Source organism: Oncorhynchus mykiss, chromosome Y (genome assembly GCF_013265735.2).
Source record: "Oncorhynchus mykiss isolate Arlee chromosome Y, USDA_OmykA_1.1, whole genome shotgun sequence".
Lineage (NCBI taxonomy): Eukaryota > Metazoa > Chordata > Actinopteri > Salmoniformes > Salmonidae > Oncorhynchus > Oncorhynchus mykiss.
The window spans coordinates 24111381-24137205 of record NC_048593.1 but is presented as its reverse complement, the minus strand read 5'-3'; the positions used below and the strand labels follow the sequence as shown (position 1 = coordinate 24137205).

The window sequence follows — 25825 nt, the reverse complement described above, 5'->3', positions numbered from 1 at the left end:
TACCCACTGAGCTGTTCATACACACACACATCGTACTTGCACACCTTTGTGCTGAAATGTCACAGTGGGTTGATATAGAAAAGCAGAGTGAAAAACATAATCCCTTATTGTACACCATTGTGAGAGCTGTTAAAAATGTGGGGCTCGATTCTATCAGATCTGCTGTTGTTTTGGTGATGTCGGAGGCGGAACTGCATTAGAGCTGTCAAATCCACAAGCGGCTCCTGACATTATACCTAAAGCAGACATTGCCATTGACTGCACAGTGCCGCATTAAGATAAATCCCATGCAGCCTGGTTTACAAGTTCAAACACTGCATATGAGATGTAATCTACACCTCGATTAGGCTGATAGAAATCCTCATTATATAGTTTAATGATTTTTTATTTGAGTGTCTTTATTTCTATATAGCCTACACTTTCCCGTTCTGAACTTCTAACTTGAGTGGGGCACTTTGTGGCAGTGACTACGCGAGCAGCCGCTCTGATTTGACAGCTCTAACGCAGTTACACCTCCGACACTGCCAAAACACCAGCGTTGCGGGTGTCAGATATCGCCAGTTAACGCTTGATCTGATTGAATCAAGGCCTTAGACTGGCCACTAGTCTACCTTGCGCTCTGTGTCTGTGTCTGTACTTGTCTGTCTGTCTAAATGTGATTTTGCCTGTCTATCTGACCAAGCTATCTCTATCTCTTACAGGTACCCTGGCAGCTGGCGAGCACAGTTTCCCTTTCCAATTTGTCATCCCAGGTAAGTTTGGGATAATTCTGGAAAACCTATTGAACTGCATTCCTCCATGTCAACCACACTGAGGTCCATATCATTATTTTTGTCAGTGCAGTACAGCTGAACTCTTGTTGGTGACTTTTTGAAGGAATCTGGTTTTCAGGTATAACCACTGATAGCGTGAAGTTTCTGAATAGGCACAGTGTGTGTTGCTTTTGTAGTATTGCTTAGGGCCCTTGGCTCTTTGTCTAACAATGAAACAATTGGACTGGATATAATATAGCATTATGAATGGTATAAGAAGGTTCAGTACAGTTTGTTCAGGTAAATAAAGAAATGCCTTTTCATATCAGAAGTAGGGTACATTATTGAAACTAATGTCTCTGCCCTTGTGCTACATGCACTTTAATTGTAACTGCCTTAGTCAGCCAGCCCCCCTTGTGTCAGCCAACATCTCCTGTCTGAGTGGGTGATATATGTCAAAGTAGGCCATGTTAGTCACCCCTGGCCAAGGACTAACACAAAGCAAACAAGTGCCAGTAGCCTAGAGACTTATCATGTCCCTACAGACACTCCTTTGTGTCGTAACACATGACATGCAGAATGCTATTCCTTGTTTTCTCCGGAATGCTTTTGACTGGACTGTGAACTTGAGTACATACAGGTGTGAGGGCACAGACAGTGCAGTGGTTGTCTGTCTATTAGGCTACACTCTGTCTATATATAGTCCTTTAGTCCCGTAGTGCTGTCACTATTTAATTGCTCCTTGTGGGCCCCCTGCAATCACCCTGCTGCTCTCCACGTCCCTCCTTCCCCCGTCGTCAACAGAACAGCAACAGAATACATGATAATTATAGAGCTGATGATTGAATCATCCAGGCACTTAATTGAGCTGTGTGACCCAGTGGCAGTGCCCCCTGCTGGTTGTCAGGTCAAGGGGTGACAGGGGAGGCTTTAAAATCCACATTTTATAGCGCCTCCAAATGGGATGCTACATTAAAACTAGTGTTCGTGCTGTGAAGATGGTTGAATGTACATAAACACTTAAAGTAAAGACTTGAAAAAAGGAGCCCTTGGTTCTGTGGAGGAGGCTGGAGAAGAGGAGCAAGTGGTAGAAGAGGCCAGACAGCCACTCTTTCCTTAGGGAGACGTGACTGGCTGGCCTGGTGCTGGGTTCCCTCTGGCCAGGAGCCTGTCTGTGTCTGTTCTGCCAAGCCTTCTGCACCCAGACTGCTGCTCCTCACTAATCCTTTTTGACAGCAGGCAATTCCCCTGTGAGGCACCCGCTGCTGACTTGATCATTTAACCTTTTACTGCAGTGGGCTAAATCAGGGTAGTCTTAAACAAGTCTACTTTGGAAAAAAAAGTATACACCTAACACTTATGGTTATGGGCTTAAAAAAAGAAGACACCAGTACCATGTCAGATATAGAGTTGAAATGTATTACATTTTTTGTTTGCATCCCAATATTACACTTCATATACACCACAGAAGACTGAAATATAACAAAACCGTTTGACATAGAAACACCAGATTTTTGGCAGGTTTTTTATATTAATAACATTCCACCCGTGAAGCCACTAGAAGATGATTTGGTCATTTGTCTGCAGAAAAGGGCTGCAAGAGGAGGAGGGCTGAATTGGAATTGATAATATTGAGAATGTGAGAGACTGAATTGTGTGTTCTGTATGCATCTCTGTCCTTCATAAGTCTTCCATTTTGCATGATCTATTTATTCCAATGATTCATAGGAAAATCCTATAATGTATTTGGTTAAAAGCATGACATTGGACACAATTACGTTCCAATTTGAATGTATCAGCACCTATCGTGCTTTATGAGCTGAATACAGTAGATGGATATTCAGTATGAACATTTCTTTAACCCAGTATGACATTTGTAAATGTATTCAGATTGTAGATAACATGTTTTCCAAGGTTTTTCTCTGAGATGTTCCAAGGTTTTTCTCTCATCTCTATCTCTTTTTGTACTAAACTTCATCCTACCATTCTCCATTTCCTCTCTCCTTCAAACCTCTCAGAATTGTTATTTTTGTCTTTCTCTTCTTCAGTTTCCGTTCCTCCATCTCTCCTCCTTTATCCTTGTCCTTTCGGGAGTCTGTAAATAAACTCTGTCCTCCCCCTGTCCTGTTAGGAGGGGATCTGTGCAGATCAGACAGATAGGCACAGAGCCCTGAGTATCTGTCCCCCTGTCCTGTTAGGAGGGGATCTGTGCAGATCAGACAGATAGGCACAGACACTTAGTGACAGCGCTGCTAGGAGCCCTGAGTATCTGTCCCCCTGTCCTGATCTATCTGCTTCCCACTGCTCAGACCAAGCACTGACTGGCCCTCCTCTGATAAAGTACACACACTGACCAGCCACCATTTTAGACTGCCACCCTGTTTAGGTCAGAATCTCGCATTCCCATTTATAGGTTTCACCTGCAGACAGCAGAGGCTTTATGAAATAAATTAATCAGCTGTGGTCTATGTTGCTGCTGTAGCAGTTGATATTGTGAAATTATTTATGTCCAAGAGTTACATTTAGTATACAATCTTAAACTCTCTCTAGTCAATCTCGCTCTGTCTAATAACTGTGTTTGTATTTGTCCAACTCAGTGGCTGCCCCAACCTCCTTTGAAGGGCCCTTTGGGAAAATTGTTTACCGTGTGAGAGCCGTCATAGACACACCTCGCTTCTCCAAGGACTACAAGGCCCAGAAGCCCTTCTACCTACTCAACCTGCTCAACCTCAATCAAGTGCCCGACATTGAGGTAAAGACCACCAGTCACCAATGTCTCAGCACTGTCTCACTGTCTGAACTTGTGTTATTATGCAGTCATTTCCATGAAAACATACATGAAATTAGTTGCAAAATGAATAGGAAATATAGTCAAGACGTTGACAAGGATATAAATAATGATTTTTAATTGAAATAATAATTGTGTCCTTTAAAACTTTGCTTTCATCAAAGAATCCTCCATTTGCAGCAAATACCGCCTTGCAGACCTTGGCATTCTAGTTGTCAATTTGTTGAGGTAATCCGAAGAGACTTTGTCTCATGCTTCCTGAAGTTGGATTGGCTTGATGGGCACTTCTTACGTACGGTCAAGCTGCTCCCACAATACCTCAATAGGGTTGAGATCCCATGACTGTGCTGGCCACTCCATTATAGACAGAATACCAGCTGACTGCTTCTTCCCTAAATAGTTATTGCATAGTTTGGAGCCGTGCTTTGGGTCATTGTCCTGTTGTAGAAGGAAATTGGCTCCAATTAAGCGCCGTCAACAGGGTATGGCATTGCAAAACGGAGTGATAGCCTTCCTTCTTCAAGATCCCTTTTACCCTGTACAAATCTCCCACTTTACCACCACCAAATCACCCTCAGACCATCACATTGCCTCCACCATGCTTGACAGACGTCGTCAAGCACTCCTCCTGCATCTTTTCATTTTTTCTGTGTCTCACGAATGTTCGTCTTTGTGATCCGAACACCTCAAACTTAGATTTGTCTGTCCATAACAGTTTTTTTCCAATCTTCCTCTGTCCAGTGTCTGTGTTCTTTTGCCCATCTTAATCTTTTCTTTTTATTGGCCAGTCTGAAATATGGCTTTTTCTTTGCAACTCTGCCTAGAAGGACCAGCATCCCGGAGTTGCCTCTTCACTGTTGATGTTGAGACTGGTATTTTGCGGGTACTATTTAATGAAGCTGCCAGTTGAGGACTTGTGATGCATCTGTTTCTCAAACTAGACACTAATGTACTTGTCCTCTTGCTCAGTTTTGCACCAGGGCCTTCCACTCCTCTTTCTATTCTGGTTAGAGCCAGTTTGCGCTGTTCTGTGAAGGGGTAGTACACAGCGTTGTACGAGATCTTCAGTTTCTTGGCAATTTCTCACATTGAATAGTCTTAATTCCTCAGAACAAGAATAGACTGATGAGTTTCAGAAGTAAGTTATTTGTTTCTGGCCATTTTGAGCCTGTAATCGAACTCACAAATGCTGATGCTCCATATACTCAACTAGTCTAAAGAAGGCCAGTTTTATTGCTTCTTCAATCAAAACAACAGTTTTCAGCTGTGCTAACATAATTGCAAAAGGGTTTTATAATGATCAATTAAACTTTTAAAATAATACACTTGGATTAGCTAACACAATGTGCCATTGGAACACAGGAGTGATGGTTGCTGATAATGGGCCTCTGTGCACCTATTCCATTAAGAATCACCCGTTTCCAGCTACAATAATCATTTACAACATTAACAATGTTTACACTGTATTTCTGATCAATTTGAAGTTATTTTAATGGATAAAAAAAAGCTTTTCTTTCAAAAACAAGGACATTTCTAAGTGACCCCAAACTTTTAAAAGGTGGTGTGTATATACAGTGCCTTGCGAAAGTATTCGGCCCCCTTGAACTTTGCGACCTTATGCCACATTTCAGGCTTCAAACATAAAGATATAAAACTGTATTTTTTTGTGAAGAATCAACAACAAGTGGGACACAATCATGAAGTGGAACGACATTTATTGGATATTTCAAACGTTTTTAACAAATCAAAAACTGAAAAATTGGGCGTGCAAAATTATTCAGCCCCCTTAAGTTAATACTTTGTAGCGCCACCTTTTGCTGCGATTACAGCTGTAAGTCGCTTGGGGTATGTCTCTATCAGTTTTGCACATCGAGAGACTGACATTTCTTCCCATTCCTCCTTGCAAAACAGCTCGAGCTCAGTGAGGTTGGATGGAGAGCATTTGTGAACAGCAGTTTTCAGTTCTTTCCACAGATTCTCGATTGGATTCAGGTCTGGACTTTGACTTGGCCATTCTAACACCTGGATATGTTTATTTTTGAACCATTCCATTGTAGATTTTGCTTTATGTTTTGGATCATTGTCTTGTTGGAAGACAAATCTCAGTCCCAGTCTCAGGGCTTTTGCAGACTCCATCAGGTTTTCTTGCAGAATGGTCCTGTATTTGGCTCCATCCATCTTCCCATCAATTTTAACCATCTTCCCTGGCCCTGCTGAAGAAAAGCAGGCCCAAACCATGATGCTGCCACCACCATGTTTGACAGTGGGGATGGTGTGTTCAGCTGTGTTGCTTTTACGCCAAACATAACGTTTTGCATTGTTGCCAAAAGGTTCAATTTTGGTTTCATCTGACCAGAGCACCTTCTTTCACATGTTTGGTGTGTCTCCCAGGTGGCTTGTGGCAAACTTTAAACAACACTTTTTATGGATATCTTTAAGAAAAGGCTTTCTTCTTGCCACTCTTCCATAAAGGCCAGATTTGTGCAATATACGACTGATTGTTGTCCTATGGACAGAGTCTCCCACCTCAGCTGTAGATCTCTGCAGTTCATCCAGAGTGATCATGGGCCTCTTGGCTGCATCTCTGATCAGTCTTCTCCTTGTATGAGCTGAAAGTTTAGAGGGACGGCCAGGTCTTGGTAGATTTGCAGTGGTCTGATACTCCTTCCATTTCAATATTATCGCTTCCACAGTGCTCCTTGGGATGTTTAAAGCTTGGGAAATCTTTTTGTATCCAAATCCGGCTTTAAACTTCTTCACAACAGTATCTCGGACCTGCCTGGTGTGTTCCTTGTTCTTCATGATGCTCTCGGCGCTTTTAACGGACCTCTGAGACTATCACAGTGCAGGTGCATTTATACGGAGACTTCATTACACACAGATGGATTGTATTTATCATCATTAGTCATTTAGGTCAACATTGGATCATTCAGAGATCCTCACTGAACTTTTGGAGCGAGTTTGCTGCACTGAAAGTAAAGGGGCTGAATAATTTTGCACGCCCAATTTTTCAGTTTTTGATTTGTTAAAAACGTTTGAAATATCCAATAAATGTCGTTCCACTTAATGATTGTGTCCCACTTGTTGTTGATTCTTCACAAAAAAATACAGTTTTATATCTTTATGTTTGAAGCCTGAAATGTGGCAAAAGGTCGCAAAGTTCAAGGGGGCCGAATACTTTCGCAAGGCACTGTATAGTACTTGGCTATAGACTGTGTACTAGAACAGTATATATTTCTGAAGAGGACAGTGGACTGACTACCTGTAGAGTGCCCACTTATTTGATCATGCCTTATTTTGTTTGATAGTTATGGGATTTGATTTCTGCACGATGAGCGCAGTAAAACCACTTTCTCATCCATAATTGAAGATTACACGAGGTCTTCCCCCCAGCTCTTATTTCTGTTACTACGCTCTGTTCATCTGTCCCTCAGAACTGGTTGTTTTACCCTTCCTATGACTGCTTCTCCCCAGCAACCCAGTTATGCTGTGACCACTAAGAGGTTCAGCTATCTCCTGGTGAAGACGGGCACCCTCATGCTCAAGGCTTGCAGTGACCTGAGGGGATACACACCAGGCCAGATCATCAGACTAGCCACTGAGATCCACAACAAGTCAGGCAAGGACACGGGCTGCGTGCTGGCCAGTCTCATACAGGTACCACACGACCACGTCTCACGGTTTCATGTTGCTACTGGTGTAACTTTTGATCAAATGCTAATACACTATATATACTAAAGTATGTGGACACCCCTTCAAATTAGTGGATTCGGCTATTTCAACCACACCGTTGCTTGACAGTTGTATAAAATGTAGCACACAGCCATTTAATTTCCATAGACTAACATTGGCAGTAGAATGACCTTACTGGAGAGCTCAGTGACTTTCAACGTGGCACTGTCTTCCAACAAGTCAGTTCATCAAATTTCTGCCCTGCTGGAGCTGCCCCGGTCAACTGTAAGTGCTGTTATTGGGAAGTGGAAATGTCTCGGAGCAACAATGGGTCAGCCGTAAAGTAGTAGGCCACACAAGTTCACGGAACGGAACCGCCGAATGCTGAAGCATGGAGCGCATAAAATGTGTCTTCTCGGTTGCAACACTCACTACTGAGTTCCAAACTGCCCCTGGAAGCAACGTCAGCTTAAGAACTGTTCGTCAGAAACTTCATGAAATGGGTTTCCATAGCCGAGCAGCCGCACGCACACAAGCCTAAGATCACCATGCGCAATGCCAAGCGTTGTCTGGAGTGGTGTAAAGCTCACAGCCACTGGACTCTGGTGCCGTGGAAACGCGTTCTCTGGAGTGATGAATCACGCTTCACCATCTGGCAGTCAGACGGACGAATCTGGGTTTGGCAGATGCCAGGAGAACGCTACCTACCCCAATGCATAGTGCTAACTGTAAAGTGTGGTAGAGGAGGAATAATGGTCTGAGGCTGTTTTTCATGGTTCGGGCTAGGCCCCTTAGTTCCAGTGAAGGGAAATTGTAATGCTACAGCATACAATTGCATTCTAGACTATTCTGTCCAACTTTGTGGCAACAGTCTTGGGAAAGCCTTTCCTGTTTCATCATGACAATGCCCCCATGCACTAAGTGAGGTCCATGCAGAAGTGGTTTGTCGAGATTGGTGTGGAAGAACTTGACTGGCCTGCCCAGAGCCCTGACCTCAACCCCATCAAACACCTATGGAATGAATTGGAACTCCGACTGCGTACCTGATCTCACTAATGCTCTTGTGGCTGAATGGAAGTAGCTTTAGCAATGTTCCAACATCGAGTGGAAAGCCTTCCCAGAAAAGTGAAGGCTGTTATAGCAGCTAAGGTGGGACCAACTCCATATTAATGCCCAGGATTTTGGAATGAGATGTTCGACGAGCAGCTGTACACATACTTTTGAGTATTTTTAGTGTATATATTTGATCTGTAGTGTTTGTCTGTATTGTTTACTCTAGGCTGTATGTTTGTTGGATGTAGATCTTGTCTCTGATACCCCTCCTCCTTTTCTCTTGCTCAGAAAGTGACTTATAAGACCAAACGAGCTTTGTACGACCTGCGGACCATAGCAGAGGTAGAGGGGGCGGGAGTGAAGGCGGGGAAACACGCTGAGTGGCGAGAGCAGATCATCGTACCGCCCCTCCCCCAGTCTGCCCTGGCCGGCTGCAGCCTCATAGAGATCGACTACTTCATTCAGGTTAGTAACATCCTCAATCGAGTGCTCTGATGGGCATCCACCCGATTTAAAGCATGTTGTTCACAGGTGGTATTTCAGAGTTTTAGCAGTTGTATAGTGTTCATTCTATAGAGTTCAGGTGGGTACTTCGCGCTTCAGCAAACAAAGGCAAGGAGGAGTGCTCAACAACAATGACAAAAATCATGAGAGTTGCTTACCAAGAAAAACTTCCAAAAGGACAAATTAGAGGTTAAAAGGTCATTTTGGAAGTTTTTCTTGGTAAACCATTCTCAACCATTCTCATTCTGTAGTTATAGTTGCAATATGAACCAGACAATGTTCCTCATACAGTACCATACTGTAGTAATCCTCTCATTAACCCAATGCACCTGCCATGTAGTATGCTGTAAGTCATTCATGCTCAATTTCAGAGGTCTCTTTTGAGTTCAGGGATTATAACTATGGTAATCTGAACAGATCAGATGTCTTGGTCGTCATACAGTATGGCAAAGCGATTTGTGTCAGTACTGTACTTAAAGGATCACCTGGGATGACAGGATATTTAACATTTACATTGTGTCTTTGTGAACGCTGCAGGTATCACTAAAATCCCCTGAGACGGTTGTCACTTTACCCATCTACATCGGGAACATCGCTGTCAACTTGACCCCGTCACGAGCTATGCCCTCAACCCCAGCCCCAACACCCATCAGCCCTAACACCGGCCTGGAAGGGGTTACCCCCAGCGCACCCCCAGCTGAGGAGGACCTGGAGGAGGAGTTGGGTGCAGGGGGTTCAGTCAGCGAGGAGATCCCCACTAAGAGCCACTCCCAGCAGGACCAATCCGGCCAGCCCCCCATCATGTCCCCCAGTGCATTTAGCTACGCTCCCGGTGCAGCTTTCCCACCCAGCCAGCGACGTGCCGACGACACCTCTGCGCCTCTGTTCTGTGTGTCCACTGGGTCCACCATCCCTTTCTTTACAGAGGGAAACGTCACCCCAGTACCCACGTCCTGTCCTCTCATACTCCCCCCTGAGTACAGCACCTGGGACTACCCACATGGTGAGTTACCCCTGCCTAATACAGCACTATTACATAGTTAGTCACCACTTGCTGCTCCTACACACAGTTTAACCTGTCTGGAGTTGATTCTGTAAATCACTTCTGTTTCATTATGATGATAAATGAACAATAGTCTACTATTTGTCGGACTGTTTCTCTGGTTTGTATGTGGATCTTACAGAACCCCCTCCCACCTATGAGGAGAGCTGCAGCAGCAACAACTCCAGCTTCAACAACAGCAGGCCGTAGAGGAGAGGGGACTGAGCATAATGCAGCTCAAAACTGCAATTACACTCCCTAAAGGACAAATAGGGTACTGCAGCCCTAGCTCCAAGGGGATAGAAGATGCTAACCTCCTAAATGTTACACTTAAACAGGGCTCTCCAACCCTGTTCCTGGATCTACCCACCTGTAGTTTTTCATTCCGACCCTGTTCCTGGAGCTACCCTCCTGTAGGTTTTCACTCCGACCCTATTCCTGGAAAACCTACAGGAGGGTAGCTCCAGGAATAGGGTTGGAGTGAAAACCTACAGGACTGTAGCTCTCCAGGAACGGGGTTGGAGAGCCCTGCTCTAAATATGTTTAAAAAAGGGATCATATCTGTTGTTTTCTATGTGTGTGTCATGATGGTTTATACCCCTTTTTCTCCCTGACTAAAATGTCCTGCTATTATATAGATTGCTTGAGAGAGAACATGAACTGTGTCTAAAATTAGCACTTCAGAGTAAACATATAGTGGGTATGATATTCCATGATTAGAGCCCATTGGAGGCTAAACATTTTTGCATTTGAGAATATTCTTGCATCTATGATGCCTTGAAATTGTTGTAGGCCCGCTACTGTCTCTCCTTTATCCTTCAGACACAACCAAAAGCTGGCCTTTGTTGTAGTTTCTTTCTAAATGTGCACACTACTGTAATTCCGATCCATCACTATCCACTTCCACCACAGTGGCTCCGTCTTTTGATGGGTGGAGTCGGGCTGGTCTAGCTGGACATCAGGACCTGAGCATGCCTACCCCCTTTTGGCCATCAACGGAAGAGAATGTTGCCCATCAACAGAAGAGAATGTTGCCCATTGGGAAAGCTTCTGACCATCACTAAGGGCACTATTTAATCTGTAAAGCTGAAGCGTTGCAGATTCCACGATAGAAATGTAGAGGTCAATTCCCATTGAGCCGACATCTGCAGCGTTTACAGTGAATGCAGTCTCCGCTAAAGCAGGAACATGGTCTTTAAATTTCAAGCACGCTGTAAAGCTGCAATGCAGATTGAATAGAGCCCTAAAGCACTGGAACTCAATGATGCCTGCTAAGTAGAACATACTCCTTCAACCTGTGATCTACTGACCAGGGGCTTCATATCTTGTCACACCTCATCATCTTGAAACAGACAAGCGGGACATTGTACTCTTGGGTGTGTAGGGGTAATTGACATAGCAAGGGTTGATATGCATTTATGACATCTGATGCAAACACTTTTACCTTCCTCTTTTCTTTTTTTTTACCCTGGATACAATTTTTACCCTGATTTTCCCCATGTGGCCTTAACTCCTTCTGTTCTACCTACATTACTATGTGGTGATGAAGACGGTTGTCTTCAGGGTTTCTGTTGCTTTGGAAATGGCAGTCAATGCAGATAACACATTTGTTGGTGCGACAACCAACAGTGTGAAATGTTCAAGCACAAGACAGCACTTTTTGGCAGTTTGAAACAGTGCATGTATATGTTGTTGTGTGTGAATGTGTATGTAGCGTACCAGTTCCTGTTGGTGATCGCCCCTCCTGTCTTTGGCAGTTGATAACGTTGGACAGATCAGTTTTACAACTTGACATCAGGCAATATCATCCACTGTGTGTTTATGTTGATTTGTATGTCTTGTTTCTGTCTCAATGACAGCCTCCTTTTGTATGTCTAGGCCAACCACACTGTGGCTTATGTTTCATACAATTCTGTAATTAATTACAAACTTTAGCACCTGCTGTGGGAATAAATGTATATAGCCATCCCTCCTGTAATGGCAGCCTCGTGCTGTCAAAGCCTTCATATACCAGAAAAAAAGATGGCAGATGATATTGGGAATTGATCTGCGGTTTAGACCACTGCTCTAAAGTAATAAGGCATCAGCTCTGAAAGAACCATAGAAATCACACCTCTACTTTATTTACCATCTTCTCAGAGTTTACTCACGTCACTAACAAATTACATCTACTATTGTGTGAAACATACGATTCCCAAAAATAAGGCCAAGCTGCTAAATCAAAATGTGCAATATATTGTCAACATTTAGGGTTTTAATTTGAGGTTAGGATTAGGAATACGGTTAGCAGTGTGGTTAAGGTTAAAATATTATTTGATTTTAAGAAGAGAAGTAGATCTTCCGGCTTTGCAGCTTGACCAGAAAGTGACATCCGAAATATACTATGTAATACACTCATTAAACATCACTAGACATAATATTACACCTTCTACTGTGTGAAACATACTGTGTAATGTACATGTCCACTGAGTTGTTGTTAAACCAAGCCTTAACTACATGATCCCAGTTCCCATTAGTCTGCATAGTCATCATCCAGGTGCTAGAGGTTTGGAATAGGATCTCTTTGTCTAGGAAAATATTGGGAGTGCTTTTGTGGCCCTCCCTGTTTTATCTACTGGTCTCCCCTGGACTGAAGATGCACTGAATGAATACTAAAGTAGCTGTGAAACCCGTGAGGATTTTCCTCAAATGTATTTCAGCTCTGCTTGTGGACCTTGGATCTCCTCTTCTTTAATCCTAGAAAAAGAACAAGACAAAAAATGTGCAATTCTGTTATCTCCGTGTTTGGTACGGCAGCTTAGTTCTCAAGTCATTTCATGCTGCGTTTATCCGTCCTGCCCCACTGTTTTTATTTCTCTTCACCAAAGGTACTATAGCTTTCTAAACTCCATGTTTTCATTGTACATTCTTTTCCCTCACAAATCGGTGAGTGGTGTACATGTGGTTTTGTATTTTTCTACTTGTGAACAGTTTTCTGGTGCAAATGGTAGTAGCCATTTGAGAGAGAGAAAATATTATGGAGAAAAAAATGTAGCACCATAGTAAATCAAAATTGTACAGTTTACCAATAAAATGATAATCTGACATATCCTTTGTACTGGTTTTGCAAAGGAAAATGGTTTCTTGGGCCCTATATTTACCTGTCCCAAAGCACAAAGATATCATGTTATGATACTATAAGTGGTTGGATGATAGAGAATTAAAGGTGACCTCAGGTGCCGTCAAAGGAAATGGGTCTATCAACTGCTTTAAAAGATGGGAACATATGCCTTGTGTTCTGCCTGTGTAATCCTACATGCCTTGGTGTGACTGAGATGCTATACTTTAGCCTCCTTCCTTATAATGTTTTGACAATGACATGGCCCAAAGACTGTCCAGTAGCCATGACAATGGGAGCAGCAGGGTAGAGCGTGAGAAGAGCAAGGAAGAAACAGCCTTTTCAGGCATCATCCCCGGGCTCGCCACCTCACTGTTTACCGCAGCATCGCTCATCCTCTGTTGCCATAGAAACTGCTTAGCCCCAATCCGACAGCCTCCCTGTGTCACACATGGACCACAGAGCTCGTGTCTGCTTGCATACCTGCCAAGGGATGGAGGGAATATAATCTGCAAGGGCAACCTAATTTCACATTTCACATAATGTGCAGAATCACTGCTGGATATTCTATGCTGGTATGTGGCCATTGCTTAATTTTTGTCATGCTGCAACAGCTACACTGTTGGATCTTTTATAATGGAAGTAAATATTGGGGCCAACATCTAGACTATTGCCTTGTCTTCAGCTCCACCACCTGCTGTGATGATATAATGACCCAAACAAGGTGTGTGGGCTACAGGCCTATATCATTATCAACCACAGGAGACAGAGCTAGTGGTGAGTTAAAGTTAGCCCCTGTATATACGGTATATCGTTTGACATTCTTTCCATACATTTTTTACATACACCAGAATGTACAAACCACTTGTGAGGTAAATCATTTGAGGGTTTAGAATGCGTGATGTCAGAGAGCGCACAGAAAACCCCTCCCTGACATCCCCCCCCTCCTCCCGCTGACCTATTTGTTACGTCACTGGCCTACTACAGTGTCCTTGGATGACTGACCTATCGTCGATCATAACCAATTTGCATTTCATCATAGTAAATTGGACGAGCAATCCAACGCATACATGGATGAAGAAATGGTAAATTGCCTACTTAACTAATGAAATATGGAAGAACTACAAAAAAAAATATATATATATTTATATAGCCCTTCGTACATCAGCTGATATCTCAAAGTGCTGTACAGAAACCCAGCCTAAAACCCCAAACAGCAAGCAATGCAGGTGTAGAAGCACGGTGGCTAGGAAAAACTCCCTAGAAAGGCCAAAACCTAGGAAGAAACCTAGAGAGGAACCAGGCTATGTGGGGTGGCCAGTCCTCTTCTGGCTGTGCCGGGTGGAGATTATAACGGAACATGGTCAAGATGTTCAAATGAGATTAATGGCAGTATGGTTAAGTGATTAGAATGATCTAGGCCTAATTATCTAGGGTAACCATACAATGAGCTCACTACCCATTGATAAAAAAAATGCTGTTTAGTGTTTCAACCAATTAATCTGGTTGTCAGATCCAAACCAGTTTTTATTCTGAGCCAATCAGATGTTTTTGGCCTATGGTGGTTTTGAAAAATGTAGCAACTCTGTGCACTTTCCTGATGAAGTCTACGACTGAGCCTCTTTATCAGCTACTATGGCCTTTGCCAAGGTCAGAATACTTTCTGTTAACAGTCTCTTTTGTGTGGCTTCACTCCGTATGCCACATACTAGTCTGTCTAATGGTGTAATTTAGAACATAAATAAACTCAGAGAATTGTGAGTTAAATTAACACAGCAGCAAACATTCTGCAGCGATACACCATCCCATCTGGTTTGCGTTTAGTGGGACTATCATTTGTTTTTCAACAGGACAATGACCCAACACAGGCTGTGTAAGGGCTATTTGACCAATAAGGAGTGATGGAGTGCTGCATCAGATGACCTGGCCTCCACAACCACCAAACCTCAACCCAATTGAGATGATTTGGGATGAGTTGGACCGCAGAGTGAAGGAAAAGCAGCCAACAAGTGCTCAGCATATGTGGGAACCCCTTCAAAAGTGTTGGAAAAGCATTCCAGGTGAAGCTGGTTGAGAGAATGCCAAGAGTGTGCAAAGCTGTCAGAGGCAAAGGGTGGCTACTTTCAAGAATGTCAAATATAAAATATATTTTGATTTGTTTCACACTTTTTTGGTTACTACAGGATACAGAATGTTACTTCATAGTTTTGATGTCTTCACTGTTATTCTACAATGTAAAAATAAAAACCCTTGAATGAGTAGTTGTCCAAACTTTTGGCTGGTACTGTATGCAAATTAGATATTTCAGTACCTCATTTAATAAAATGTGCTAAAATTTCTAAAAACATGTTTTCACTTTGTCATTATAGGGAATTGTGTGTAGATGGGTGAGGAATAAAAATATATTTAATCCATTTGAATTCAGGTTGTAACACAACAAAATGTGGAATAAGTCAATGGGCATGAATACTTTCTGGCCTTTTTTAACCTGTAATCAAACCCACAAATACTGATGCTCCAGATACTCAACTAGTCTAAAGAAGGCCAGTTTTATTGCTTCTTTAAATCAGCACAACAGGTTTCAGCTGTGCTAACGTAATTGCAAAATGGTTTTATAATGATTAATTAGTATTTTAAAATGATACATTTGGATTAGCTAACACAATGTGCCATTGGAACACAGGAGTGATAGTTGCTGATAATGGGCCTCTGTACGCCAATGTAGATATTCCATTAAAAATCTTCAGTTTCCAGCTACAATAGTCATTTACAACATTAACAACGTCTACACTGTATTTCTGATCAATTTGATGTTATTTTAAATGGACAACAAAAATGCTTTTCTTTCAAAAACGAGAACATTTAAGTGACCCCAAACTTTTGAACAGTAGTGTAGGTAGGGGTAAAGTGACTAGGCAAAATAGATTTAAAAAAAATCAGTAACAGCAGTGTGTGATGAGTCAAAAGAGTTAGTGCAAAGGGGGTCAATGCAGATAGCCCAAATACCTACTTGGACTAACTATTTAGCAGTCTTATAGCCTGGGGGTAGAAGCTGTTCAGGGCTCCGTTGGCTCCAGACTTGGTGCATCGGTACCACTTGCCGTGCGATAGCAGAAAGAACAGTCTATACTAGGGTGACTGGAGTCTTTGACAATTTTTAGGGCCTTCCTCTGACACCACCTGGCATAGAGGTTCTGGATGGCAGTGAGCTCGGCCCCAGTGACGTACTGGGCCGTACGCTTTATCCTCTGTAGCGCCTTGCCAAGCAGTTGCCATACCAAGCGGTGATGCAGCCAGTCAAGATTCTGTCAATGGTGCAGCTGTACAACTTTTTGACGATCTGAAGACCCATGTCAAATCTTTTCAGCCTCCTGTGTTGGTGTGTGTGGACAAAGTTAATTCCTCAGTGATCTGGACACAGGAATTCGAAGCTCTCGACCCGCTCCACTACAGTCCTGTCGATGTGGATGCAGGCGTGCTCGGCTCTCCGTTTCTTGTAGTCCACAATCTTTGTCTTCCTGACGTTGTCCTAGCACCACACTGCCAGGTTATTGACCTCATCTCATAGGCTGTCTCATCATCATTGGTGATCATGCCGACCACCGTTGTGTTGTCAGCAAACTTAATGATGGGGTTGGAGTCGTGCGCGAACAGGGAGTACAGGAAGGGACTAAGCACGCAACCCTTTGAGGGGCCCCCTGGTCAGCATGGCGGATGTGTTGCCTACCCTCAACCCCTGGGGACGGCCCGCCAGGAAGTCCAGAAGCCAGTTGCAGATGGAGCTGCAGGTGGGCAGGTCAGTGTGAAGTGCAAAAGGGATTTTGTGATCTGTTGTTGCAATTTGGAGTGAGTCCAGGGTATCTGGGATTCATGGTGTTGATGTGAGCCATGATGAACACTTCAAAGCATTTCATTGCTAGATGTGAGTGCTATGGGGCGATAGCCTGTTTAAATTACTATCTTGGCATTCTTTGGAACAGGGCCTATGGTGGAGGTGAAAAATGTAGCAACTCTGCACTTTCCTGAGCCTCTCAGGTTCCATGGAAACACTGACTTCTATGGCCTTGCCAAGGTCAGAATACTTTCTGCTAACAGTATCTTGTGTGGCTTCACTCCGTATGCCACATACTAGTCTGTCTCTAATGGTGTAATTTAGGACACAAATAAACTATCAGAGCATTGTGAGTTAAATTAACACAGCAGCAAACATTGTCACTGATTCTCCCCATTTCTGATTTCTCTCTTATGAACCTAAACCTTTCAGCAACTAGTGGTTTTGGTGAAAAGTCTCCTTTCATGATTCCCACAATATCACCATACGTCATTTTACCTGTTCTGTCTGGCTGTAGCAGGCTGTGTAGTAAATTAAATGTTTGGCCCTATCACACAAAAAAAAATGTAGGCACCATTTTGTCCTCAATGTCATTTGCAAGAACAAAAGATTCTAACCATTCTGTATAGGAGTTCCACTGCTCAATACTTTTATCAAACTGTCCAATGATTCCGACAATTCTAGCCATTTCTTGTTTCTCAATAGGCTCCTGATTGTCACTCACTTCAATATTATCCTTAACCACGGCAATATTTTCCTCAGATCTTCATTAATTTCACTCACAAGTTCTCATTTAGCACTTTCCCGCTGCGAAGTCCGTCTCAAATCATTTTCTGACATCCATGAGTTGTGCACAACGTATATCCATAACAGTTTCACAGCAGCATCACATTACCTTGGATGGAGTAGACGGTGACACAGTGCGAGAGCCAGAACCCTGAGATCCATCAATGAGATTTGGAGTCCTACAGTGTATGGTCGATTTAGATCTATGGCCCAGTGACTCCTGTTTGCCTGATCTGATCATAGAGATCGAGGACTCATCTTTGTATCGGTGTCATTATAGTGTGACAGCACCAAAAGATGGACTCAGATTAATAAAGTACTCTTTCTATTTTGAAGTAGTTAATTTTCTTCTTCATGATTGGCTGATCGCTCCTGATGACCCGGACTCCAACAGAATCACCAGGAGGGATCAAACAATGGAATGGAATGGAAGTCCCACCCAGTTGGCTACATTAAAATGGTGGAAGCCCTCAATGGCACTGCCCATGACAACATGGCTTTTTGATAGAGGCCTCTATGGTTTTGGGCCCGGTGTCCAAAAGCATCTTAAGGCTAATAAATCCATCGTTAGAACCATAGGTCATATGATTGATTCTAAGATGCTTTTGGGAAACTGGGCTGTGATCTGTCTACTACTCTGGATATCACTGGCTGCTAGTAATATCTGTTGAAGTCCAAACCACTCCTCTGCACAGGTCTGTAAGCATATTGGATGATTATTTAACTGGTAAAAATAAAAAATAATAACTCAATGATGACTGATACGGTGAAACTAAAGAAGGAATACATGGCTGTGGCCTAAGCTTTTTTGACTGCAGATTTTATTATTATGAAGAAAAAAAAAAAAAACTTGCACAACCAGATATCTAAAATGTAAAAAACACATTCAGTAAAACAGTGAATGTAAAATGCCCACTGAATAATTTACATACACACATAAAACAATATTCAGAAACGTAAACAAATTTATATTAAAATTGTGACTAAATAAAACACTAGTAAAAACAAGGAAGTATCTCCTTACAATTTGTTTATAAAAACCTGGTTAACGCTTGACAGAATAAGGTACAGTTAACTCATTCAGATGGGCAAAAACAACAAATAGCAGCTTTGAATGAACTCCCTCCATCACATGGGTTATGAATCTGCAACAGAAACAAAAATAGCATAAGTCAGTTTAAATCACTGCTTAGCTAAATATTCTACACGACAAAGACATGTCTGGACACAATATATTGCACAATGCCTTGTAGAGCCCTGCTGGCCAGAACTATGACTAGAAACATGCATATAAATTGTTAAAAGGTTTTTAAAAACAATTCTAATAAATACAACAGTTGGACAATGGTTTACATTTTAAAAACTAATCAGATGTTGACTGAATTATAGCACAAAGTTCAGGGATTTTGGTGGGAATTCAGGTATTAAATGTGTCAAATTACACATCTATTTTATTAGAATGCACTCCTATATATATTTTCTAATGCTATTAGGTATTTTTTTTTCTTTTTAAATATGTTGCGTTAACTTCTTGAGTGTAGGGGGTAGGATTTTTGTTTTGGGCTAAAAACCGTACCCATTTGGAACGGCCTATTTCTCAGGCCCAGAATCTAGAATATGCATATAATTGTCAGATTAGGATAGAAAACACGTTTCCAAAACTGTCAAAATATTGTCTGTGAGTATAACATAACTGATATTGCAGGCGAAAACCTGAGGAAAATCCAACAAGGAAGTGCTGTTTTTCCTGAAAGCTCTCTGTTCCAGTGGATGCCTTGTTTCCATTTAAAGGGATATCAACCAGATTCCTATGGCTTCTTCAAGGTGTCAACAGTCTTTAGACATAGTTTCAGGCTTTTATTTTGAAATATGAGCGAGAAAGATCACACCGCGTCAGTGGATAGCTGGGTGTTCGCAGAGTTTTGCTTGCGCAACAGAGTGGGGCAGCCATTGTCTCTCCCTCTCCTATTGAAAAAGCTATAGTCCCGGATGATATATTATCGATTATATAATTTAAAAACAACCTGAGGCTTGATTATAAAAAAACATTTGACATGTTTCTGTGGACATTACGGATACTATTGGAATTTTCGTCTGCGATGTCGTGACCACTCGAGCCTGTGGATTTCTGAACATAATGCGCCAAACAAATGGAGGTATTTTGGATATAAAAATAATCTTTATGGAACAAAAGGAACATTTATTGTGTAACTGGGAGTCTCGTGAGTGCAAACATCTGAAGATCATTAAAGCAATTTAATTTATTGCTTTTCTGACTTTCGTGACCAATCTACTTGGCTGCTAGCTGTTTAATATTGTCTACTGAGAGAGATGTTCTTACATAAACGCTTGTTATGCTTTCGCCGAAAGCTGTATTGAAATCTGACACACCAGGTGGATTAACAACAAGCTACGCTGTGTTTTGCTATATTGCACTTGTGATTTCATGAATATTAAATATTTTTAGTAATTTCATTTGAATTTGGCGCTCTGCAATTCAGCGGGTGTTGATGAAAATGATCCCGCTAACGGGATAAGTGTGTCAAGAAGTTAAACTAAAGAAAATGATATGTGCCTCATTTGTATAAATGCACTGGGTATATTTGCATATATTAATATATTACCAATGGGGTGGAACAGGTCAGCAACCACCAAAACCGTGCTCTGTTTAGGCCCACCTGCACGGCCTAGACTGCCTCACTAATTACTGTCGTCACGTTCTGTTACATAATTAAACAAGTGTCAATAGCAGGATACCCTCTTGAAAATCAACAGGCATAATCTAGAGCCAAGCGTATCTATACATACTTTACATGGTTTGCGAGATCAGACACAATATCACTATAATTTGTGTTAATTTTCAGCAGTTGCTTTTATTTCAGCGCCTCTAGTTTGTAAATATTTCAACTGTACAATTTGTTTTCTTTTTTAAATTAGTGAAAAAAATGTACATCCATCAAAATAAAGTTCTTTCTTCTCTTTCTTGTGATGTAAGTGTCGAGATGTGTTAAATCTCCAACGAAGCTTTAGCATTTTTCTCGATGCAACGGGAAGACGACGCATTCCATTGAGCCCATTTCAGCCATTATCGGGGTGTGTTTGACAGGTCATTACAAACATTTCCGCGGTCGTAACATGATATCATTTCATTTTCATAAAATGAAAGCAATCAATTCAGCAAGGTTTATGTGACAAGTGGATTCTGCACCCCACAGAGGAAACAGACGGCTGAAAAAGACAGATCGTCAGGTGGGCGGGGTATGCGCGTAGCTACTATGACCTACCTGTCCTCCTCCAGGAGGGCTTGGGTGTACTGTGAGAGACGGCGGGGCTCTGTTCCTGGACATCTGAAAAGTGCTGCAGACACAAGACAGAGAAGATCACAAATGCATCCACAATTCTTTATTAATGCAGATTAATGAACACTCGGGGCACAGTACTCCAGCATGAATTGTATCAGTTTGGCTATGTATTCAGAAAATCATGGTTCAGCATAAAAGACAGGTCCTAAAATCAACCCTGAGGTTCTGAAATGATCTGGGTTGGAAGAAAACAAAGACAGGGTTCAACCTATGATCTGGGTTGGAAGAAAACAAAGACAGGGTTCAACCTATGATCTGGGTTGAAAGAAAACAAAGACAGGGTTCAACCTACATTGTATAAATTCAAAAAGCCCATTTGATAGTGAATAATGAAGTAGTATGTTGCGTCATGACAAGTTTTAAAGAATAGGCCTACAGTGTAGCTATTTTAATGGTTTAACACCATATACTGACTGCCATCTATACGCAGATGTAACTGACCCAGTTCTAGCAATAGACCAGATGTGCCCAGCCAGTTATATAGACCCTGACATTCCAAGAAGATGTTTGTGTAATTTTATTGAGAAATTAGCTGAAACTGAGAAATTATGACTGACTGGATCCAGCATTAAAAGGATACTTCGGGATTTTGGCATTTTCACATCTCTGTGCAGAGACATAAAAATGGTTTCCACGAGTTAATCAGACTCTAGGGAAGTAGATGGGCTTCATTGTCAAAATCCTGAAGTATCCCTTTAATACGTAGGTCATTAAAGTCTAAACTATATGTCCAATCACCTTATCATTGAACATATTAAGTCTCCCATCTATCCACCATCTTCCCTTTCCTCTCACCTGTTGGATCTGCTGGATCTCCCTCATAGCCAATCGGATGGAAGGATACAACCGGGGAAAGGGCCTGCTCTTGCGGTCCCGCTCATCTCCCCACGCTCTTCCTCTCTCCCCATCTCTGAGCTTCCCTCCCAGGGCCTCCGGTCCTCCTTCAGCCTCGGCCCGGTGTCTGCGGTCAGATATCCGCCTGAGGACAGGGGGTCTCTGGGCCTCCAGGGCGGGGTTCTGCCCCGGAGGCAGGAAGAGCTGCTGGAACTCCAGGTGGACCTGATCCGGGCTCAACTCGCCCTCCTCTTCCCCAGACACGGTGCTCCTGCAGTCAACCACGGCCAGGTGATCCAGGCCCTTCAAGTCCTCGTAGTCTGTATTGTGGTCACATGTCTGGAACAGCAAAAAGAATAACATTAGTGCATAAAATGTTTGATTATCCATTCTTAATGTACAGTATTACACACAGGTCATGCCAGAGCCTGTGCCAACAGTGAGTATATTCCACAGGAGCCAGACCCTAAAGGGGTCCAATTGCTGACCTGTCCACAGGAGGTGGTGAGCAGCTCGTTGAAGGGCTTGATGCCCACCCGGCTGTGGTGCTGCACCAGGTCAGGCAGGGAGGGGTGGGCTTTATCCTCCCCCAGGATCACATACTTCCCGTTGGACTGCATCTCAATCATGTAGTGCCTACAGCGGTTTGCCCCCCTGACATCGGATAGATGGAGAGGACAGAGGGTAAAGGGTACATATCGGTCAGACAGGGTGAGGGAGCAAACAGGAGTTAGGGGTTTAATGTCTTATATCTCACGCTATAGCGCCGGGTCGTTTTCAGCACACTGTAGTAAAACAATTTAACGAAAAACAAAAATCCCTCTAATGGGGACAAGTTCAGTTAGTACCTCCCCATTCCAAATCTATATCAAAACGTTTACTGCCTACTGAACACAACCCTGTCTTCTGTTCTTGTTTCTACTCGTCTATCAACCCCTTTCAAATACACTTAACTGCACCCTTCCTCAAGGTGACCACTGATCTAATGTGATGTGATGAGAACAAGACCCAGTAGGGGAAGGTCATTTGGATCCAGATTGTCATCCGTAGTCTTACTTGTATGTTAGTGTGTAGCCCTCCCGGCTCTGTCCTACACGAATCAGGAAGCAGCCTACAGGCTTGTCCGTCATCAGATCCTCCGCTTGTCTGGAGAGGAGACATACACAGTGCGTTTAAAACCACCCTGAAATCTGACAGAATTAAGTCTGAAGTGTGTATTACTATCCTCGTTGGTACTGGACAGTAAAACAAGGGCAATTCTCCCTCGTGGGGACATTTTACAGGTCCCCATGAGGAAAAGGATATTTCAGGCTTAGGAGTTTGGGTTACAATTAGCGTTAGGTTTAAGGTTTGGAAAATAGGATTTTTAATGTCAATCAATTTTAGGTCCCCACAAGGATGGTAAAACATATGCTGTGTGTGTGTGTGTCCTCCTGTCTTACTGACCTACGTGTTATCATGCCATGGAACCAGCAGGGGAAGGCACCGTTGCGGACCACCTTGCGGGCCTGCGTCTCCCTGAACCAGCGGATGTTGTCCCTTCTCTTCTTGCTCCTCTCCCTGGCCCGCTCCTCTCCCTGGCCCGCTCCTCTCCCTGGCCCGCTCCTCTCCCTGGCCCGCTCCTCTCCCCCCACCTGGCCCATCAGCTCAGCCAGTTCACTGTGCACCTCCAGGTTGTCAAAGGGAGTGGCCTGGGAGAGACCGAGGGAACCGTATAGGGTCAATCTTAGGGTAGTTTAAGGCTCAGTTTAGGGTTCTATTCAATCAGATCTCATTAGCCAACATCCGCATAGTGGTTGTTTTGGCGGTGTCGGAACTGTGTTACAGCTGACCAATCCATAAGCAGCTCCTAGAATTATACCTAAAACGGACGTTGCAATTGGCTACATGGAATCGTAATAAGAGAAATCCCATGCAGCCTTCTTTACAAGTTGGAACACTGGAATGTGAGATGTAATCTACACCTCGATTAGGCTGATAGAAATCCTCATTATTTAGTTTAATGATTTTTTATTTGAGTGTCTTTATTTCTATATAGCCTACACTTTCCCGTTCTGAACTTCTAACGTGAGTGGGACGCTTTAGGCTTTATGACAATGATGAAGAGCAGCAGCTCACCTATTGGACAACTCCAACGCTTGATTTGATTGAATCTAGGCCTTAGTCATCAGAGAGTAGGAGGGGATGTCAGAGGAAAGAGTGGGAGGGCGATTGTCGAAGGGTACAAGATCAGTCAATAGCAGGTTTCAACTAACATGCTGTCTATGGGCTAGCTAGCACCAGAGATCGAGAGACTAAACATGAGATTACTTTTTGAAAATTACTTTTCACTGTTTCAAATTAATTAAAGGTTACCAGGGTCTTGAGTGTAGAAATGTACCATCGAGGACCACTTTGGAAACAAGCATTTTAAATAATACTTTCAAGTGATACCCTCTGGGTCCACATTGTTTATTGTATGTCTGTTATCCAAAATAAATTCATTTCAATATGGCCCACCTCAAACTGTTTGTTGCGGGGCCGGGGGACAGGGGCCAGGTGGGCAGCTGTGGGCATGATGGAGCGAGGCCGGGGCTGAGGCTTCTTCCTCCTGGGTAGGGGCACGGGTGGAGAGACGGGCCCTGAGACACACACACAATACTGTTGATACAGCACTAATAGGGCTGCATATGTTGAGTGACAAGGATCCTTACAGTGCTGAAATATTCAAGATATCATATAGAAATGTCTTTGACAACAAGCATGTAGAGGGGTAGAGATAGAAAGAGTTGAGGGGTAAAGAGGTCAAGAGCAAAAATAGAACAGTGGTAGGGAGAAAGAGAACAAGTAGGGGGATTGGAGGGAAGGTGAGCAAGAGTGAGATGAGAGGGCAAAAGAGAAAAGGAAAGCGATATTCCTTCTACTTACTCTTGTTCTCCTCCTCTAGCTCCTCCTCCCTCTCTCTCTGAGCCTGCCTCTGTCTGCTCACCTCCAACAGTAGGGACAGGTACTTCCTCCTGTAGCGCAGAGAGAGGTAGTCTGCAGCAACACAGCAACAGAGACAATGTGAACAGAGAGCCAGAGGGGGAGAGAGAGCCAGAGGGGGAGATACAGTGAAGAGAGATTACTACATTACTACTGGATGACATGGTAAAGAACCACATTCCGACACAAAATGATGCAACAGTCATCACAGGCCTTGAAATCAAGATACCAGACAGTATAACAGGGAAACTATCATCCATCTTACAGGGTCGTGGGGAGTTGCAACACAAAGACTGCAGGTAGCACTTAAAACACCAAGTAAGGTGCTGATGGCAATGTCTGAAATACATCATGATGGGACATGATTCAACAATGTCAACGTCATCTACCTAATCTACCTACCTGCAAGGTTTTCTAGCCTCAGGCCTGAGTTTAAAAGCAGTAACATTTCACAGAGGCCAATGAAGCTGTTTGACAGACATTTGAGAGACTATGTTCCAGATACTATTGATGAGTGACCCTCACTTTTCTGGATGACAAGAGCTGCCTTGCCCAGTCTCTCCAACAGCCTGGACAACTCCTCCTGGTGCCAGTACTTAAAGAACAGACGAGACGACCTGCCATAGTGAGAGAGAATGTTTGAACAGTGTTCATAGATATTAAGTACTATTTGCAGGGGGAATTGTTGCATAGAGCACTGTTATAGTCGAGAAAGATTGAGATTACCACTTAACTCCAGTAATCATTAATCCACATTCATAACTTTGGGACATTTCTAAAGAACAACACAGAAGTAGAAAGCAGGAGCTGGGGACCAAGAGGGTGAAAGAGTGTAACTGAGATAAAGACCTCTACTCAATATAAACCCTGAGCTGACCTCCCAGTACAAGCCACTGCCTGTTCACCCCGCTATCATCCAGAAGGCGAGGTCAGTACAGGTGCATCAAAGCTGGGACCGAGAGACTGAAAAACAGCTTCTATCTCAAGGCCATCAGACTGTTAAACAGCCACCACTAACATTGAGTGGCTGCTGCCAACATACTGACTCAACTCCAGCCACTTTAATAATGGGAATTGATGTAAAAAAAAAAAAAGTATCACTAGCCACTTTAAACTATGCCACTTAATATAATGTTTAC

General features: G+C 43.0%; 2 protein-coding genes across 3 annotated transcripts in view; one reads left to right on the top strand and one right to left on the bottom strand.

Moving 5' to 3' along the window:
* Positions 1-10248, top strand: part of arrdc1b (arrestin domain containing 1b) — a 69009-nt gene extending 58761 nt beyond the window's left edge. For both annotated transcript variants that reach the window (XM_021590984.2, XM_036967977.1), the window contains 6 exons: positions 702-752; positions 3350-3504; positions 7015-7197; positions 8554-8730; positions 9307-9772; positions 9954-10248. In XM_021590984.2, coding sequence (XP_021446659.1) covers positions 702-752; positions 3350-3504; positions 7015-7197; positions 8554-8730; positions 9307-9772; positions 9954-10021 — 1100 coding nt within the window. In that variant the 3' untranslated portion in view covers positions 10022-10248. The remainder of the gene's footprint in view (positions 1-701; positions 753-3349; positions 3505-7014; positions 7198-8553; positions 8731-9306; positions 9773-9953) is intronic.
* Positions 10249-18323: 8075 nt separating this feature from the next.
* LOC110509844 (myosin-IIIb) overlaps positions 18324-25825 on the bottom strand; it is a 59547-nt gene continuing 52045 nt past the window's right edge. Inside the window, exons 22-30 of the mRNA XM_021590983.2 lie at positions 25212-25303; positions 24630-24740; positions 24222-24343; positions 23169-23413; positions 22779-22868; positions 22211-22376; positions 21684-22061; positions 20811-20883; positions 18324-18671 (exon numbers count right to left, since the gene is read on the bottom strand). Coding sequence (XP_021446658.1) covers positions 18664-18671; positions 20811-20883; positions 21684-22061; positions 22211-22376; positions 22779-22868; positions 23169-23413; positions 24222-24343; positions 24630-24740; positions 25212-25303 — 1285 coding nt within the window. The 3' untranslated portion in view covers positions 18324-18663. The remainder of the gene's footprint in view (positions 18672-20810; positions 20884-21683; positions 22062-22210; positions 22377-22778; positions 22869-23168; positions 23414-24221; positions 24344-24629; positions 24741-25211; positions 25304-25825) is intronic.